Genomic DNA, 20,262 nt, shown 5'->3' on the forward strand with positions numbered 1-20,262 from the left:
GAAACAACGTCTAGCCAAAGGGGGGCAGGGGGTGGTGTCTGCACAGAGGTTTAACCAAAACAGAAGTAAATTCATTTTCAACAATCTTTAGGTCAAATACTAATGAACAAAAATGAGTGTAAGAGAAAGAAAGGCACAGATAACTCCCGGGTCTCTCTTAGAGCTCAATGCCACCTACCACTTCAGCTCACCTGGCTCATGCTGTTTCAAGCTCAGCTAACTTAGTTCTTGTCTGTTCCAAACACTCATCACCCACACGGTTCCAATTTATGAATGCAGTCCCACTGCCAAAGCTAGAAGCACAAAGCATCCTAACTGCTACCTTAACTCCCCCCCCCCCCAGCCCCGACTCCACTGTAAGGAAATGCCAAAGCTGCGACCACTTGTTCATAACTGCACTTTAATACTGTAAAGTCAGTCTAGATATCTATCCTCTTATGACTGTTCCTCCTGAACACAATCTAGCATCCCTGTGATGTGTTCTCTAGTTTTTCACTGAGATGTTTAAGGTAGAATTTAGCATAAGAGCCTGGGATCAAAACCGAAACAACAGCAGCAGCAGCAACAGCAACAACAGCAGCCCCTCAGATGTATTCCCATCACTTCCACATAAGCGCCTTCAACTGCTTATTATTATTCTGTTAATATAAACTCTTTAAATGGTTACTATTACCCGTAATAAAATGGCCCCAGCCTTCTTCTCTACTCTATTCCCTGGCACCAAGCACTACAACCCCTCCTTCTTACCTCATGATGAGCAAGTGCTACACTGAAAGTGATGTGGGTCTCCGGGTCCCACCAAGTCTCCCTTTTTTTTAATCTCACTTCTTAGTTGGGCTGTCTCTTCTACCATAGGTCCTCTAGTGTATCTAGATAAATCATAAAGCTTTTCTTCTATGGGAGACCCTGAAGTGTGTCTACTTAGTCTGAGCAGAATTCAGACTAATTCCAGAACTTCCAAAGCTTGCATTTTAGGTCAGCCTGGGATATATAGTGAAGTTCTAGGCCAGTCTGGATTTTGGGACAAGATCATCTCAAACAAACAAACAAACAAACAAAGAAACAGACAAAATCAAACAAAAACAAACTTCTACTATGAGTAAGGTACTATATTAAATGCTCGAATATAGGTTATAAAGCCCATTGCCTTTGGCTTTCAGGAATTCAAGACTGTAGTACATATCCAATCATCCTTCTCCCTAAGTCTAAGAACTATTAACAAGGATAGGTTAAAAACAACTTAACTACAATAATAAATTCAGATGCCATTAAATGAATCAACTGATATTTAAAAACATGTGGTAGGAAGGCTCCACAATCCTCAGACTAGCTAGAAGCTTAACTGGTTTTCTCAAAAGAATAGTATGGAAGAAGTCAAAAGACCTAGGTTCTAGCTTTGCAATTATCCACCTGGCCTTAAGCTAGTCATTACTACTTCTGAACTTCATGACAGTTAGGATTTCACACTGGAAGAATACCTTGGTGGGTGGGAGCCAAGGAATACCACAAAGATCACAGCAGACAACAGACCTCACACAAGAGACTTATGGGGGGGGGGGGTAGTAAAAGGCTGCATTTGAGTAGGGACAAAAGAAGAGAGGGAGGGAGACAGACAGACAGACATGGTATGTGTGATTATGGGAGACTTATAAAGACCACATAACTCATGAGCACAGTGAGCATGTGCCACATTTGGCAGCAGTAATGACATGGCTACTGGCTCTGAACTGCTGAAGGCAGCAGGCTTGCGGAGCAGCTGCTTCCTGGCAATGACATTGCTATAAAACTGAAATAATTATGTATCAATATGAAGACAATCACTACATTATTTTTTGATGAGCTCAAACTCAGACTTGTTTAAACAATCTGAAACAAATTAACAATTGAAATAATCCCTATGTTTAGTACAATATAACCGTAACATCTAAGAATGTATTAGTGAGCCAGGTCTGCCGACACGCCTGCCATGCTAAGCACTTAGGCAGCTGAGGCAGGAAGTCTGCACGCAGCAAGTCTGAGACCATCCTAGGCTACACAGTGAGACCTTATCTCAAAACCATGAAGAAATAAAATGCCAATAAACTTGGCAACATGAATACCTAATTAAATGAAATCTTTATAAAGTAACTTTTGACATTAAAATTTTAGTGCAAGCTTCCCTCTGCGCATAATTTCCATCCAACCAATGAAACAGTTCTTTTATCCAAGGCCATATTCAAACAGGAAAAATCTGAAACTGAGGTACATCTAAAGACCTCTGAAGAGGAAATCTAGTCTAAACTCTCTAGACATGCAAATCAAGCAGTCTAACACCACCACACACTTTATACCCAGAAGGAAACACAAGTTAATCAAGGTGATATATATTCAACAATAACAACAAAAATCCTTCAAGAAGCCAGAACAGTACGAGAGGGGGTCCATAGCTAACTCTGTATTTGGCCTTTATTGCCAAAGCTGCAATGAAGAAAAGACACAAACTGATCCCAGTGGGGAAGATCCTCTTCTTGCTTTGGACTTGCCACAAGGTGGTCTAGTTTCTGGCATAAAAACCCCAGGCGACTGCTGTGATAGCCAACTCAACTAGCCAAGTTTCAAATATTGAGAGAAAAAACCTGTCAAAATACTTTAACTTTTTAAACAAGTCATTCATTACTAAGTTATGTATATGTATGTAACATGTTTGCAATGATAAGACACAAGCACCCACAGCTCTGGGTCACAGGGCTCTGGGCTTTACTCATCCCCACCTTCAGGGGCAGGAGGGAGCTCCCTTCACTCTGACTTATATGGCCAACCTCCCTCTCTCTTCACTTACATTAGTAACACATCGTTTTAAACTTTCAACTTAAAGAAATAACCAGTAAAGCAACCTGAGAATACTCTACTAAAAAATAATTCAATTTTTATAAAACAGATTAACACCTCTGCATGGAAATTGTAATCAAAAATTAATGATAGTCAAGTTAGCTTAAATCTAAAAGTAAGATTATTTACTTCAACTGAATCAAAAGACTGAAGGCACATCCTCATTCCAAACTGTCTCCATGCTGTCCTCACTGGCTCTTTCCTACGGCCAAACGACAGCTGAAACGCCGCCCAGCCCGTCATGGACACAATCCTGAAATCCTATTTGAGGAAGAACTGTTACTGACCTCAGCTGAACAAACATTCACTGGGCTATTTAAGACGAATGCAACAGGGTTGGTGTCTACCTTCAACTGGATCTCGGTCAGGTAAGAGGACCACTGTGGTGGTTTGAATAAGAGTGACCTCCACAGGCTCGTATTTTTGAATGCTTGGACCACAGTTTGGTGGGACTGTTTGGGAAGGATTGGTTGTGGCCTTGTTGGAGGAGGGTGGGCTTTGAGGTTTAAAAAGCCGTGTCTCACTCAACATGTAAGCTCTCAGACACTGCTCCTACAACATGCCTGCTGCCTCCTGCCATGCTCCCTACCATGAATGTTACAGACTCTCCCTCTGGAATTGTGTGTCCCAAATTAAATGCTTAATTTAATGTGTTGCCTTGATCATGGTGTCACTTCACTGCAACAGAAACAATGACTCAAACAACGTACTGCAGAAGGCCAGGCCTGGCTCCAGGTTTAAGAAACATCACAAGAAATAATGAATGACCACTACAGAAGAAAAGCTGTAACTAGAAAGGATCCCGGCAGTGCCTCTAACCCAAGCATGTGGGCACAGATAAGTAATCACACGCCACAGCACAGAGAGCTTACATCTTCTTCTGCTATCAATGAGGCAAGACAGAAAGGAGTCTAGGAGAGGGGTAGAAGGGATAAGAACTGGAACTGAGAACAAAGGTTACAGAACACACAAGATAAATAATGGTATTCTAATAACATGAATGAAACAAAAATATCAAAATAAAACTTTAAAAAAAGGCACGAATATATAATTCTATGTTCATGAAGTTCAAAAACAGCTAAAACTGGGCTAGAGATGGCTCAGCAGTTAAGAGCATCATCGACTGTTCTTCCAAAGGTCCTGAGTACAATTTCCAGCAACCACATGGTGGCTCACATCTGTAATAGGATCCAATGCCCTCTTCTGGTGTGTCTGAAGACTACTACAGTGTACTTACATAAAAACAATAAATCTTAAAAAAACAAAACAAAAAAAACAGCTAAACTAAACCAAGCTAATGAAATTTAATAAGGCTATTAGATTCAGATTGAAAAGAGTTAAGGAACTTTGAGATAATGAAATTTTCTATATATACATGAGTGGATCAATGTAAATTACAATATAGTCATTCATTTCTGTCCTTTAAAGTTCGTTCACACATCACTAAAAGTTAATTATAATATGACAAAAAGAACGGCCCACATCCAGTGCTGCATAATCCCAAATAAACCAGATGTATGTCCTTGCAGACATGTAACCACAGGGGAAGGCACTGCATATTTAACAACTACTGAGACACCCGCAAGACCTTAAAGTACAGTGTAAGCCTCTTCTCTACCTCAGACACTCAGCAGCTCCACCGTATGTTGTTCTGTTACTCTATATTCTAAGGCCATGTTTACTGACTCCTGTATTTTTATCATTTCAAAAGCTTTATATTTCTAAAAAGCATTCTTTCGCATATCAGACACAAAACATCAGCAAAATTAAGTTTTTAAAAGTCAGCGGTCCTTAGAAAGCCAGTTAGAATGTTCCATGAGAAAAGTCACGACAGAGCTGAGGAGAAGGTTGGTAGACGAAGTGCTTGCTGTGCAAATGTGCAAGTCTGAGGACCCTGGCTCAGATCCCCAGCCTGCGCAACAGCTGCCATGGTGGCCTCCCTGTAATCCCAGTGCTCACAAGGCAGAGACAGCCGTCCCTTTAGTGAGCTGTCCTCCCAAAACAAAATGCAAAGTAACTACGGAAGACACCTCACATCAAATTCTGGCCTCCACACACCTATCCACATATGACTTAACAGCCAGCTCTCAACATTACAGTAACAGAAAGAAGTTATGGCTTAAATTTTTTGTTAAGGAAATAAAGTAAAATCAACAAAACGATACAATATTCTCTTTACTACAGAAAAACAAAAATCAAAAACAAACAAACAAAAGTCAACACATCCTGTACTCCCTAGTGGGAGATCACTAGCAGTGGCTAAGGCAAGACCAACTACATTTTCTGACATGCTACAACACTAGGGCCCTGTAAGCATCAGGAGACCTCAGTACTAAGGAAAGAACCCTAAGACTGCTTCTCCGCTCGCACCTGCTCACTCCTATTAAATCAACTGAACCAAGGTGGTCAAAGAGTTAAGACCATATTGCAAAAGTTCATTGAAATTCTTTAATCCTAGACTTGTAGGCACAGTTTTAAGTTATAAAAATTTTTATTATGCCTACTTTGATATGTAACATTTAATAAAGTGTTCTACTTACCTAAATTTTGGCTTATTAACATCTTGATGCAAGAATAATCTCATCCAAATTTAAATCAAGCCTGAAACAATACATATAAAAAACAATCGCTTAGTTTTCTTTGGTTCATTTCAGGTAGGAAAAAAAAACTGTATAATACACTATTTTAAATTTAGAACTGTAATTTCTCTTTTTCATAAAATATCTAAAAGTGTTCAACAATTAACATGACTAATTTAATGCTCAATAAATTGTTAAGTACCCTTTCAAGGGGAGCAATAATCTATCCCAGCAAGAAACTTAAAAGTTGAGGGGGCAGAAGTGGCTCAGTAATTCCAGGCAGTTGCTGTTCGTGCAGGGGACCAAGGTTCGGGTCCCAGCACCCATAGGGCAGCAACAACTATCTGTAACTCCAGGACCTCTGATGCCCTCTTCTGACCTTTGTGGACACTGCACACACGTGGTACACATAACATACTTGCAGAACACTTGTACACATAAAATGTTTTTAAAAGAAACATAATTGCAGTTCTTAAAAATGTTTATATTAATTATTTTCATTAATTTTAACAATACTATTGATAATATTTATATTATATTTATTAATAAATGCATTGTTTATTAAATATTAAATATGCCCATCGATATTTAGATGATATATTATTTATATATTTAGTATATACTATTAATATTATCTTTTTTAATAATAAAATAGCAATGGTAATACTATGAGCCATCAGTTCTGCACCTACATGGATAGTAAGGTCTGAGGACAGTCAGATCCCTTATATGTAATGGCATAGTCTTTATGTGCAGCCTATGCACGCGCTTCCTCTTCCATGTACTTTACACCATTGCTTCAGTACTTCTGAAAATGAGTGCCATGTGAATGCTACGAACATGTTGTTGCATTTAGAGACAATTCTGTACGTAATAGGTACAAACTCTGTACGTACTTGGTACAAACACAACCTTCCCCTGCCCCTGCAAATATTTTTAATATAGGGTTTGTTAAATCCATGGATACAGAGCCCAGGTATGAGAGTTGAGTGTTTATGAATAAAACATACTTCTAAGCCTTGCATCCTGAGTGTTAATTTAATATTGTGTCCACACCAAAATAAAGGATACATTAATATAAAGTGAGAATTGTGATAGCAGCTAACAGCAACTAAGCATAAAATGTATGGAATGAATCATTAGAAACTCTGAGTCAACAGTCTTCAAGTTAATATTTAACACTTTTACTCTTAATAATCCACTAAAAGTAGATTTACCAAAAACTTTTTCTACCAATTCTGAAAACTGAGTTTTGTGTTACCGAAAATCCTATAATCTCCTCCTACTACCAAAAGGCAACCTGTTAAGTTTAGTATTCTCAGGGGTTGGAGGACACCACACATTATTTCAACTGTCAGCCTAGATTACGCCAACAGGTCCATTCTAAGACTTACTAGCCTCTAATTCTGCCCTTCCTAGAACTCAATAGTCATTTTAAGTGGTCATCCTACACAGACATCACTTTCTCAACAGCCCATGCACATACCGTTCTAGACATTTTCAGTTTCTAGGACAGACCAAACTCTCAGCTATCAAGCTTTTTCACATATTGATCTAAAATTCTCAGGCATCACCTACCTTCTACTATCTTTAACTTTGCAAAAGCCTTTCCTTGGAATTAATCCTGACAGACTAGACTAGATTTTAATACCATCAATTCTATCAAAAAGGGTTAGATCAATTGATTCATTGAATTGTGAAACCTGTGTAATTCTAAAATAGTGACTACTTTTTTGCTTGTGCATTTCTTGACCTACAGTGTGAACAGATTAGAGACATAAACTCTCTTATTTCAGTTTAGTACCTCAACTAGCTGGTATACTTTTTTGGGTTTTTGGTTTGTTTAGTTTAATACAGTTTGTTTGTTTGTTTGTTTGTTTATTTAGTGGCAGGGTCTAAGTAGCCCTGGCTGTCCTCAAAATCAGAGATCCACCTACCTCTGCCTCCCACAGGCTGAGATTAAAGGTGTGCATGTTTGTTTGTTTGTTTGTTTGTTTATTTATTTATTTAGTGGCAGGGTCTAAGTAGCCCTGGCTGTCCTCAAAATCAGAGATTCACCTACCTCTGCCTCCCACAGGCTGAGATTAAAGGTGTGCATGTTTGTTTGTTTGTTTGTTTATTTATTTATTTAGTGGCAGGGTCTAAGTAGCCCTGGCTGTCCTCAAAATCAGAGATCCACCTACCTCTGCCTCCCACAGGCTGAGATTAAAGGTGTGCATGTTTGTTTGTTTGTTTGTTTGTTTGTTTGTTTGTTTATTTAGTGGCAGGGTCTAAGTAGCCCTGGCTGTCCTCAAAATCAGAGATCCACCTACCTCTGCCTCCCACAGGCTGAGATTAAAGGTGTGCATGCGCCATCATGCCCTACTGACACACTTGTAAAACCATAGCAATGTAGACTGATTAAGAGATTCACATTTTCAAATTCTAACATGTATTTGATATAAAATAATTAAGTAAAACTCGGGGTAATAAATTCAGTTCACATTTTCAAGAAATAAATGAAAGTCTACTTCTATCTCTGGATATATGAACACTAAGAAATAACCACATTAACTCACAATGACAGCTGATAATAAACAGCCCAGAGGTATCTTCTACTGAATCAGTCTATTCGTTAGGACCAGGAATTAGTTATTAAGGGGTTCTATCTCTATAGAAGTTTGTGAAGCAGAAACCCTAAACTCATGTTAGTATCTTGTAGGAAAGCCTGGAGACCAGCAAATGCAGTGCAGGCACAGAAGATGCCAGTACTTTAGAAAAGAGGTTCTAAATGTGCAGAGAAAGACGACCTGGGGGTTTTCTGTACTGCCTGCCCTGCCACTGTCTATTTCTGCAGGGTCTACACTGAGACCTGCAGGTTTGCCCTTCTGAGAGGCGATGTGTTTCCTGAGGTGATGCTGTTGTGGAGATCACACTGAGGACCACAGCCCTCCACTTCCCTGTGCTGTCTGGATGAGAACACTCTCTCCTCCCCAGTGCCAGGGCTACTCCACTTGCCTGGAACTGCATACCATGACCTGTCAAAAAACAAACACAATGCTCTTCAAGGTCCACTATAAACTTCTGTGTGATAGGCTAAAGCATGTCTCCATAAAAGACACCATCCTCATCTCTTCAACCTCTGCATGCTGTCTCCCATAGGAAAAAAAGTCTTTGCAGAGAAGACTGATAAATGGTTTGGAATGTTACACGAAGAAGTTAGTAGACCCTGACAAAGATGGAAGGAGTCCTTGGGCCTGACAATACACACAGTTAAAGTGTTGCCATCTGCTCGGTGCCATCCCATAGTAAGTTTTTACTTACTGTTGTGGCCTGAGAATGTTGATTTGAAGATGGGAAGCAGAGACTGCAACACATCTACAGACCCAGATGCACAAACTCATGGAAATGATTGCCCTTTTTTAAGAGAATTATTTATTTCATGTCTATGAATACATTGTTGCTGTCTTCAGACATACCAGAAGGGGGCATCAGATCCCATTACAGATGGTTGTAAGCCACCATGCGGTTGCTGGGAATTGAACTCAGGTCCTCTGGAAGAGCAGCCAGTGCTCTTAACCACTGAGCCATCTCTCCAGCCCCCATGGGAATGATTTCTATGCAGAAATCATTGGTGTACTGTGTAACCAGTCCATCTGGTTTATGGAGAGGGGAGGGGGACAGCTGGATTATCTGTTGCATTCTGAGTGAGAGTGCACATAACTGTGTGAGGAAGCTGGAGGAAAACAGAATACACACAGACAAGGAGAATACATGATGGCCTTGATGACTGGGGAGTATGGCCACAAGCAGGAGCACCACCAGCAGCCTCATGAAGAAGCAAGAGATGGGTACAACTTCAGCCCTCTTCTCTCTGCATCACTAGGCTATGAACATACAAGCAGACACCACCCCTTCCCCCCACCCACCCCCTGCACAGGACCTACAACCTCACACATACAGCAAATGCTTGGGTCTATTTTGTTGATTCTCCCCACCTCCACCCCAGGCTTTTCACTTTGTAGCTCAGCCAGGCCTTGAACTTGTCATCTTGCCCCAGCCTCCTGAAAAGCTGTAACACCTGACTCCTAGCCTCCACAACTGGCCATCCATTTGTTCCTTCAAATGTCCTACATGGAAGCCCCAACCCCCTGACTATGTGTGGAAGAAGAGCACTTTAGGAGGCAAATAATGAGCCAGAGCCCAAGAATGAATCCATAATCTAGTACTGGGAGTGACAGCACGAGAACAAACACCAGTTGTGCACACAAGGAAAGGCTCCCTGCAAACGCCTCAGCAGAGAAACCTTACACTCATCAGCTTCCAGCCTCCATCACTATGAGGCATTGTTATCACAGCAGGCCAAGTAGACTAATACACATAAAAGGACACTTATGGTTAGAAAAGATTGTAAATCTGCCTAACTATAAGTAAAACTTATTAAAACATTAAATTTTGCTAAGTACATGTACCCCAAGAGGACACAAAACCACAGTACAAATGAAGCAGCTCCTGCTGCCCTCCCTCTCACTGCTCTGGTCACAGTCACAGCACAAGTGGAACAGCTCCTGCTGCCCTCTCACTCTTCTCCTCACAATCAGGGAAGAAGAACAAACTTTTCAAATGTATGTTCACCCAAAATCACACTTCAGAAACATTTATGCTTTAAAACTTATTTTTAGCTAACAAATAATAATTGTTACAATATATGTTATATAAAGGTGTGGTAGTGCATACCTTTGATCCCAGCATATGGGAGACAGAGGCAGGCAGATCTGGAGTTTGAGGCCAGCCTGGTTTATAGAGCAAATTCTGTGACTGCCAAGGCTACATAGGAAAACTCTGTTTCAAAAAAACCAAAACCAAACAAACAAACAAAACCAGACACATTACTGAAGGGGTAAATGTCATGCTTTGACCTAGGTTTACACTGACAGATAACTTAAGGTTTAGTGGTAAAACATTTTCCTCTACTCTTAGAAACTCTGAAATACACAAGGCGTTATCAGTCACCATTCTGTGTTAATACATTTTATCTCCTATTCTAACAAAATATTGTGTTCTTTGATCAATATTTAATGCTTTCCCATACATATCTACATCCAGCTTAAGGCAAACCATTATTGTCCTCTGAGTTCAACTTCCTGCAGCTTCCTGTAAGAACACATAGGAAGCCATGTGCTGCTGTCTTTTCTTTGGCTCCTTTCTTTCCCTCAGCATAAGGTCTGCCGTGTTCATCCCCATAGTCTCAACTGAAAGCTGAACAGCAAACAGTCCACTCTGTCTGTACACACTTCCTTCCTCACTCTTGTATGAGACAATGGACGACTGGCCTTCATCCATGTATCTAACTATCATAATTACTACTACAGTTGCTTGGGAGCACAGACAGCTCTGTGCATGCACACTTCAATTCCTGTGGAAATAAACACAAGCACAAGTGGGGCTGCTGGACTGCACTGACCAATCTGTTCCCGCTCCTGCTCTCCATAAAGGCTCTACTAAATTACATTCCACTGCAGTCCACAGGTGTCCTCTTTTCTCTGCACTCTTAACAAAACCAGCACCTTCAACTTCTCCTGTTGTTTTGAAAGGAGCACTTTCAAGGTAATACCTAACTGGAAATAGAAGAGGAATATTTCTACGTAAGCAGTAGGGAAGGGACACAGGAAAGGAGAAAGCAAGAGCGGGCAGCATGGCTACTGTAGCTCAGCAGTGTTTGGGAGAGGACTGGAAACTGTCAAATACATCTTCCTAACACCACACACTATATTCTAATCAATGGAAAAACAAATTCCAACAGAGATCTTCCAATGTAGCTAACCAATACATCTCAAAGTGTTAAAGCCATTAAAAATGTCATGAGAAATCTACAGAAAAATGAGCAGCAAATGTTAGGTACTACACTGAACAGAAAGGAAATAATAGGGAAGAAAGGTCTTTAGTTAGTAGTATGTGACAAGATCTGTTCAGTAATGATAACAAAACTGCCATAATAACATCTGCTGTGAAAAGGGAAAATATGCTGAACAGACAAATATATTTTAGAAATCAACATACTTCAGAAAAATAATCAGACATTCAGATACACATAAACTACCAAACAAGTGTCAAGAATTTAAGGATATAAAAGCATCTATCTGACTTTAATACAATGAAACTAAAGCCAATAGCAGAAGGGAAGCAGAAAATTTATATATCAGTGGAAACTTAGCATCTTGTTCTCTCAGTAAATCTATGAAATGTACCTCCGAGACAAGCCCTGGATAAATATGTAGCCCAGGCTACCTCACGTCCTACAATTCATAGGCATTTGCTGTACCACTGACCTAAAACCTCACTCTTAGCCAATCACTGTATCTAAATAGACATCACTAGGGAATTTAGAAACTATGCCAAGGAACTAGAAAAAGAACTAAGCTAAAACAAATTAGAAAGAAGGACAGGAAAAAAACTAAAACACTGATAAATGAAAAAGGCCTGCAAAACTAAAAACCATGAAGACTCTACTAGAAACAAAAACGAAAGAGGACACTGCAAAAAAGCTGATGTTGGGAGGTCATACTCAAAGGTTGTGAACCACAGTGACCAACAGATCAGAACACCCAGAAGTGAATATATAAAGACACAACTACTAGGGATAAGAAATAGCAGTTAACAGAATGTGCTGTCTTTCCAGCAGACCCAAGTTTAGCTCCTGGTATCTAGTTTGTGTGACTCACAACCTCTAACTCCAGCTCCAGGGGATAAAATGTCCTCTTCTAGACTCTGTAGGCCCCTATACTCAAATGTTCATATCCACACACAGACACAGTATATATGCATACTTAAAAATAAATCATATATATATATCATATATATATATATCATATATATATATACATATACATACATACACACACATATATATACACTAAAACTTAAGTCACAAGAAAAGTAAAACCTCTGAATAATCCATAACTATTGAAAGGATTAGATGCTATTATGGTTTGAATTTGAAACACCTCCCAAACACTTGTGCTTTGAAGACTTGGTCCCTCAGCTAGTGACACTATTTTTAAAGGCTGTGGAACCTTCATGATGTGGGGCTGAATGTCCGATGTAGGTCAGCTGGGGTGAGCCTCTGAAAGCTTACAGGTTCCTGTCACAAACTGCACTGCCATGACCTGAGCGGCCAGACTGACAAGCTCTACAATCACATGCCATAAGAAACCTTCCTCCCCTAAAGTTGGTCTTGTCAAGCACTTCAGTCCACGGAGATATGAGTAACAAGATGCAGAAATTAAACATTTTCAACTAAGGGGCTAGAGAGAGGGCTCAGTGATTCAAAACACTTGGTACTCTTGCAGAGGACCCAGACTCAATTCCCAGCACACACACAGTGGCTCACAACTATCTAGTTCCAATTCCAGGGGATCACACATACACATTCAAGCAAAACTCCTTTTTAGAAAATTTCCAACTAAAAAAAGCCTCTAGAGAATTCTTCCAAACACTTAAAAAGAATTAGCATGAGGTTAACATTATCTTGAAACTAAATGAAGACAAAGGCACAAGAAGAAAACTAATCTAATATCTTTAAAGGAGGATGCAAATGACTTGAGCAAAGTATTGTGAAAACAATCTACCAGCACAGTAAACAAGTCTGCACCATCCCCAGTGAGTCGTGTTCCTGGGCTGCAAGGGCAGCTCAACATAAGAACAATCAACACGGCGACAGTAATGGGGGGGGTAGCTTTCTCAGTTGATGCACAAAACCCACCCAACCAAACTCAGCACTGTTTTATTATAAAACTAAATATAGTAACCACTTCAAGCTAATAAAAACTATACAATTAAAGGGTATCCAACCTTCTTACACCATAGCATGATGCTGTGATCTATAAACATGTTTGGCAACATTCACAGCTATCCTGGACACCTGATGTGTACAGACCACAAACTGGAAGGATTATATCTGTGAAAAGCCCACAAGTAACACACAAGAGTCAAAGACTGAACATGTTTCAGTTAAGATCAGGAAGAAGACACAACTTCCTATTCTTCCCATCCCCATCCAGCCCAGCACCAGACATTCCTATGACGTCATTAGGACAGGACTAAAGTGCATCCAATTCAGGAAAGGGAAAATTTTCTCTATCGATGATATGATACTAAATGAAAAACACTCTAAAGAGTGCAAAATAAAATCCTGTTGCTACTAATTAAGAAATTGAGCAACATGGCAAAATACAAAGTCAACACATTAAAAACACCCATTACTTATATATACAGCAATGACCAATGGGGGGAAAAAAACTGAAAAAGCAACTTCATCTATAATAGCACCAAAAATACTTAGGAATTAACCAAGAAAGTATACTATGAAAATCGTAATAATGATATTAGAGACATGAATAAACATATAAAGTTAAACTAGCAAAATCACCTAAAGCAATCTACAATCAATGCAATCCCTATCAAAACCTCATGACAGTTTTGTAGTAACAGAAAGAGTCCAAAGAGCCAAGACAATGGATCTTGAATAAAAGCAATGCAGTTGGAGACTTGACTCTTCCTGATTTCAAACCATAGTAAAAAATCAGTATTATCAACAGAGTAGTATAATGACTTAAAGACAAACTCATGGAACAAAACAACCCAGAAAGATACCCAGCATAAGGCTAAATGGTTTTTCATAAGAATACCAAGAATAGACAGTGGGGAAAAAACATCTCTTCAAAAATGATTTTGGTAAAACCCAATAGCCACATACAAAACAAAGACAATTCACATCATATGCAAAAATTAACTAAAAATGGATAAAAATCAAGACACACAATATAAAAAGATGAAATGCCTAAAAGAAAAACTAGGGGAAAAGGTTCAGGTCGTTGTCCTGAAACTGTCCATAGCTGCAGTTCCTTGATTCAACAAGAAAGGCAGACAGGATTCCAAACTCAATTGGAAACAGTAATATTTGTGTGTGTGTGGGGGGGGGGGGGGTGAGGGTGGGGATGGGGGAAGATAGGGTGCGAGTCTCCAAAGACAAGTAAAAAATAAGCCTACAAAAAAAATTCAACATCATTTATTACAGAGCATTACAGATCAAAGCCATATTGAGACATTACCCCACAGTCAGTAGGACAGCTACTATAAACAGAAACAGAAAGCAGCATTGGTGAGGATGCAAAAACACTTGAACACATGGTACACTGTCAACCATATAAGAAGATGTGACCATTCTAGACAACAATAGCAATACCTAAAAGAATTTAATAAATTAGCATGTGCTTAGCAAGTGTATAAGTAAAAAACAAAAAAACAAAAACCTCACAGCAGAACTTCATGTATTTACATAGCCATAGTCACAATACTCATATCATGGAAACAACTCAACAGTCCATTAACAAATAAAGATTATATAATTATATGTAATAAAAGACTATATAGTCTTCAAAAATTACATGTATATGTCATATATAAGAATATGGATGAAACTTGACATTATTCTTACTCAAATAAGATGATTAAAAGTGTTAATACTATCTGGTTCTATTCCTATGAAATATCTAGTCAAAACTAGTAACAGAATAGTAACAGAAAGATGGTTAACAAAATCCAAATGGAGAATGGACACAAAAAAAAGTCAGAACTTACTGGGAGCCGAATTTCAGTCTTTAGTACTAAAAGCTGAAGAGACCTGCTGCATCGGTGGTTAAGCCTGGTCAACTGCACCCTTGCGAATGGCTGGGGTGGGTGTGCCTTAACTCTATGCTCCTGGAGCTGAGGAGGGTACTGAAGAGTACTGGGGCTCAGTAGTGACAGTGTTCTTGCAGAGGACCCAGATTTGATTCCCAGCACCAACCCCTGTAAATCCAGTCCCAGAGGATTCAATACCCTCCTCTGGTCTCCTTGGGCGCCAAATATGCACATGGCACATAGATATGCATACAAGCAAACATAGAATAAATTTTTTAAAAGTTTTTTAATGTTACATTACTTAACCAACTAAAAACATACAGAGAAAGAGTGCATATAATGCTCTTCTGCTGGAGCAGCCTAAGAACCACCCCAAAAAGTGCAGCACAACGGTCTTCAGAGTGACCCTACAAGAGAAATAAGGAAGCAGCAGCACAGTACCTGAAAAAGACACAGCCCCAACTCACAGAACACAGCCAGAGGATGTGGTAGTCTCTCACAAGAGACTCGGCTGCAATCCAAAACCACACAACCAGCAACTTAAGGGCAAAGTGTGGAAGAACCGACTAGAGAAAGAACACCTGTGTCGAGCCGTGAGCACTAGCCGTGATGTAACCTACAGAGAAACGAGTCAAACCTGGAAATCATCCCCAAAGAAGACAACGAAGATTGTCCTTGACTCAAACGAGCCAGAAATAATGCCTGTCTCCTTCAGATAGCATAGAAAACATCCATAATTTAGTTAACACTCAGTATAAAAGGAGACCTTGACTCAGTAAAAACAGAAGGTAATAGTAAATAAATGACAGGCTGTTTTAAAAACACAATAAAAGGGGAGGGAAAGAGAAGGAAAGTGGCTCACACAACTTCCCAGCACAAACTTTGGAGAGCACTCAGCTGGTGTCAGGAATTAAACAATACAGGAGGATATGTTAAAGCTAAATGCCAATACTAAACCATTTCATAGAAGACTTTTGAACGGCATCTATTTTGGAGACTTTCAGGGTCTTGTAACTAATGCTCCATGGACATAAAACAGGCTACAAATAAGTGTCTGCTTTATTGCCTGTTGGTACACTTTCAATAACAAAACAACTACTGCAAAATAGGCAGAAGATTTTAAGATTTTTACTTCATTCATGAATGACTTATTTGAAAAGATACATGGCATCTTTGTCACTAGCCACAGTAAGATATCATACATTATACAACTGTTAAGATCAATCATACTAAGTGTCAGTGAAGTGGATGTCTGAATCTCAAAATTATGCTGTGTGAGAAACTCCACGCAAAAGAATTCTGATCTCACCTAATAATAACATTTAATAAAACTTTGAATATGCAAACTATCCCAAAAATGACAAAATGCAATCAGTCAATTCCTGGACACAGAGAAGTACAGTAACAAAGGATTATTTTGATGGGACATAAGAATTCTGAAAGTAAAGGACACGTTCATTAGCGTGACATAGTGCTAATTACATGGGTGTCTATAGCTACCAAATCTGTTCTAGTTGTAATTTTAAATGTATGATTTGACAGCTACTTCTCAATACTTAAAATACTCACATTATGCCATTTAAGAAAAATCCAATTTCAAACAGAAAACTTGAAAAATGGTAATAAATTAACTCAAAAAGAATAATGCAATTGACAACCAGAAGGGTCAAGTACAAATGAGTTATCGCTCATAATCTGTAATTTGCCAACATTTCAACAATTGGAGAGATTGTAACCCAATATGTAAACAAAATCTTCCAAAGTCTCATAACATACTCTATTAAACAAACATAGTGAAATCACCTGTACTATTAAATGGACAACATAAAATTCCTGTTAAATTGCAATAAAAATTAACCTACTTTAATAGGCAGAATCAAAACAGAATTCAGGAGCTGAAGAAATGGCTTATCAATTAAAACTAGACTGGCCACCCTAGGAAACCCTTTAGCTGGAGCTGACCTGAACACCCCCCTTTGAGGACTGGCTCTCATGGCACTGGAAGGCACCATTCGAGCTTCCAGAGGAGGGAGACAACCAACAATCATACCCAGCTAAGGTGCCTCTGAACCATATCAACAACAGCAGGGTACAATCACACTAAGGGAGCAGCAGAGGCCTGCGAACCTTGGCAGTAACCAGCAACTCTCTAATAGAAGTTAAGACCCATTCAACAAGAGGGAAACATGTCTGGAAACCTAGCTAACTGTTCAGTGCTAGGGAACTCAATTACTGGAGGAGAACCTCCCATCACTATTAAACCAGTATAATCACTAACTACTTTCTAAACATTTGTCCTTAAACCCACAGATAAATGTGGTCCTTATCCTTCATCAAGTAAACTTCTATTTGCATCAGGCAGAGACCACTACAGGAAATCACAACCAATCAAAATGTAGAGCTGTGGAGTCTAGCCCCAGTGGACATATCTACAGAACATTTCAGAGAGGGGGCAGAAAGATGTTAAGGGCCAGAGGATCAGGGAGTTTACTGTGAGACTGTGTCTCCTAGTGATGTCAGAAGCTGCACCCACAAGCCTCACCAACACGACTGCCAGAACATGAGCTGACTCAGGATGATAATGATGGACACACCACAGCAGATGGAGAAAGAAAAACCCACAGGGCCTCAACTCTACAAAAAGAACTCTAGGCAGCAGAGGAAAGCTGGGAGTGAGAGTCTTCCTAGAGAAAAGCACACCAACTGGTTGTCCAGTCCCAATGGTCAGCTCTGAAGACACACATAAAATGTATGGACTGTATACAATATATTTAGGAATATATAACATGTATGCAATAACAATTAGTGGAAAAAGGAAGTCATGAATTAGAAGAGCTGGAGAGGGTATACTGGAAGGTTATTTAGGAATATATAACATGTATGCAATAACAATTAGTGGAAAAAGGAAGTCATGAATTAGAAGAGCTGGAGAGGGTATACTGGAAGGTTTGACCAAGGGAGAAATCTAACTATAATCTCAAAAGTAAGATTTAAAAAAACAACAAAAAAAGGCTGTCTACTCTTCCAGAGGACTTGGGTTCTGTTCCCATCACCTACAGTCACACCCACCTGTAACTTCAGTCTTAGTGACCCAACCAACAGGCCAGCCAAGCACCCATACACTACACATATAAATAGAATAAAATCACAAATGTATTCTGTTATCACTCATCAAGACACCCTCAATGAAACCCACCTCCAAACCCACCAGGAGGTAGTAGGTAGTCTTTTCTCCAACCACAACGGTTCTTGAGCTGACCCTGTAAGGAATGGTAGAAGAGTCTGTCATGGGGTGCAGCATGTCACAGGCATACAGACTTCAGCAGGAGGTCACAGGGCACATAGACCACTTCTCTTTTTCAGAATCCTGCCACCACCATTCAAACACTCTACTCAGCTGGAGTCTGACAAGATGTCTCACTGCCTCACCCACTGTAGAGTAGCTATAGCCAAGGAACTCCCTTAGTCATGGGAAGGAAGCTAGTCAGGATCCACAGAGACAGTCACCTTCCTGACATGCTGCTGAATGCAGACTCATGGCCACAAACACTGCTGGCCAGTTCAGCCACTCATTCTAATCGCACATTAATTCACCTTTCTCAGCCACCAAGGTACTTTACAGTAATACCTCATCTAAACTTCTTCACATTAACATAGCCTACATGCAAATCGTAAAACTTTCTTATTTAAAACAAGCATATACAACGCAGTGGTAACATACACCTTTAATCCCAGCACCAAGAGGCAGAGGCAGGTGGATCTCTGTGAGTTTTGAGGCCAGCGTAGGCTACAGAGCGAGTTCCAAGATAGCCAAGGCTACACAGAGAAACTGTGTCTCAAAAAAAAAAAAAAAACCCATAAAATAAGAACATAGACTGCCAAAATTGACTCAAGATATAAGGACTCTAAACAGATCTATCAGGAAGAGGTTCAGCTGACATCTCTGAGGTTGACATCTATGCCAGAATCTGAAGAATGAGCATCACTCTTCAAAGTTTCAAAAAACTAGAATATTCCCGAACTCTGCTAGGAAGTCACACGCCAAAAGCAACCATTAAAATATATATATATATATATATATATATATATATATATATATATATATATACCTTACAAATATAATCCATAAAATTTCACTCTATAAACACCCCTAATCCAAAAATCTGAAATCTAAAGCTCCTAAATCCAAAACTTTAGGGGCATCTCTGAAACCTATAACAGTTCTGGTTCCAGGGGTTGGAAAGGGCTCAACCAGGGTTTTGTTTTCCCCAAAACCACATAGAACTGTTTATCCCCCACCCCAATCTGAACCGGCTACTTGGCTACTTTCCACATTCGGTCCTTGGTTCCCCCTCTGCCTCCACTGCAAACATTCTATGCACTCCTGTCTAGAATGGGATCGTTCCTCTCTGCATTTATCCCATCATTTAATGTGTGCATTTCAGTGACCTCCTGAGGCATACTGCATCTGAACTAAACATTCCAACCAGGTTTTGGCTTTATACCCGCTCCCACACTTGACAAGTTAGTAGAGTACAAAAGGAGGAATAGAGTAATTTTCTGCAGAGTCCTAAAAGCATTATCCCATCACCAACTACTTCCCAATGCTGATCTGTAATCCTTTTCATGACTAAGGGAAAGCACTTCCCTTTATTTCTGTTGTCTAGAACTTCAACATGGTCATGTTTTCAAACACTATGCTAAACACTCTGTAAGGCATCTGTGTTTTCCTGGGGAATGAATCCAAAGCCTTGAGCACACTAGGCAAGTGCTCTATCACTGCGCTACAGCCCAGCCCGACCACACCCCTCACTTTTTTTTTTTTTTTTTTTTTTTTTTTTTGGAGACATTGTCTTGCTACACCACCTAAGTTGAACCTCAACTAGTTCCATACCCCACACAGTTCTCAAACTGCAATCAGGTACATGTGCTTCAGGTACATGTGTACCATCATCAGGCTCCAGTGAACCCCACTGTTATGTAAAACTCAACTCTTGCTCAACCACTTAGTTCTTCCATCCATTTCTCCTAGTCTGTAATTGGTTTTCCCATGTTGAACCTCCAAAGTGTTCTAATTTTACCTTCTCCGCTGTGCACCCCTTTTTACTTTTTGAAGACTTGACTTTATCATTCAACCTTCTATTAAGATTCTGAA

General features: G+C 39.7%; 1 protein-coding gene across 51 annotated transcripts in view; it reads right to left on the reverse strand.

The window, feature by feature from the left end:
- Window positions 1–20,262, reverse strand: part of Zfp644 (zinc finger protein 644) — an 80,096-nt gene that overhangs the window by 44,638 nt on the left and 15,196 nt on the right. For 24 of the 51 annotated variants that reach the window (XM_030254677.1, XM_030254671.1, XM_011249528.3 and 21 more), the window contains one exon: window positions 5,409–5,469. The exons of 10 other annotated variants lie outside the window; for them this stretch is intronic. In XM_030254677.1, coding sequence (XP_030110537.1) covers window positions 5,409–5,452 — 44 coding nt within the window. In that variant the 5' untranslated portion in view covers window positions 5,453–5,469. Of the gene's footprint in view, window positions 1–5,408; window positions 5,470–18,303; window positions 18,368–20,262 lie in introns of all 51 variants that reach the window. 17 more of the 51 variants (XM_030254666.1, XM_030254669.1, XM_030254673.1 and 14 more) reach the window with 1 other exon arrangement.

The sequence above is a fragment of the Mus musculus genome, chromosome 5 (assembly GCF_000001635.26).
Source record: "Mus musculus strain C57BL/6J chromosome 5, GRCm38.p6 C57BL/6J".
Taxonomy (NCBI): domain Eukaryota; kingdom Metazoa; phylum Chordata; class Mammalia; order Rodentia; family Muridae; genus Mus; species Mus musculus.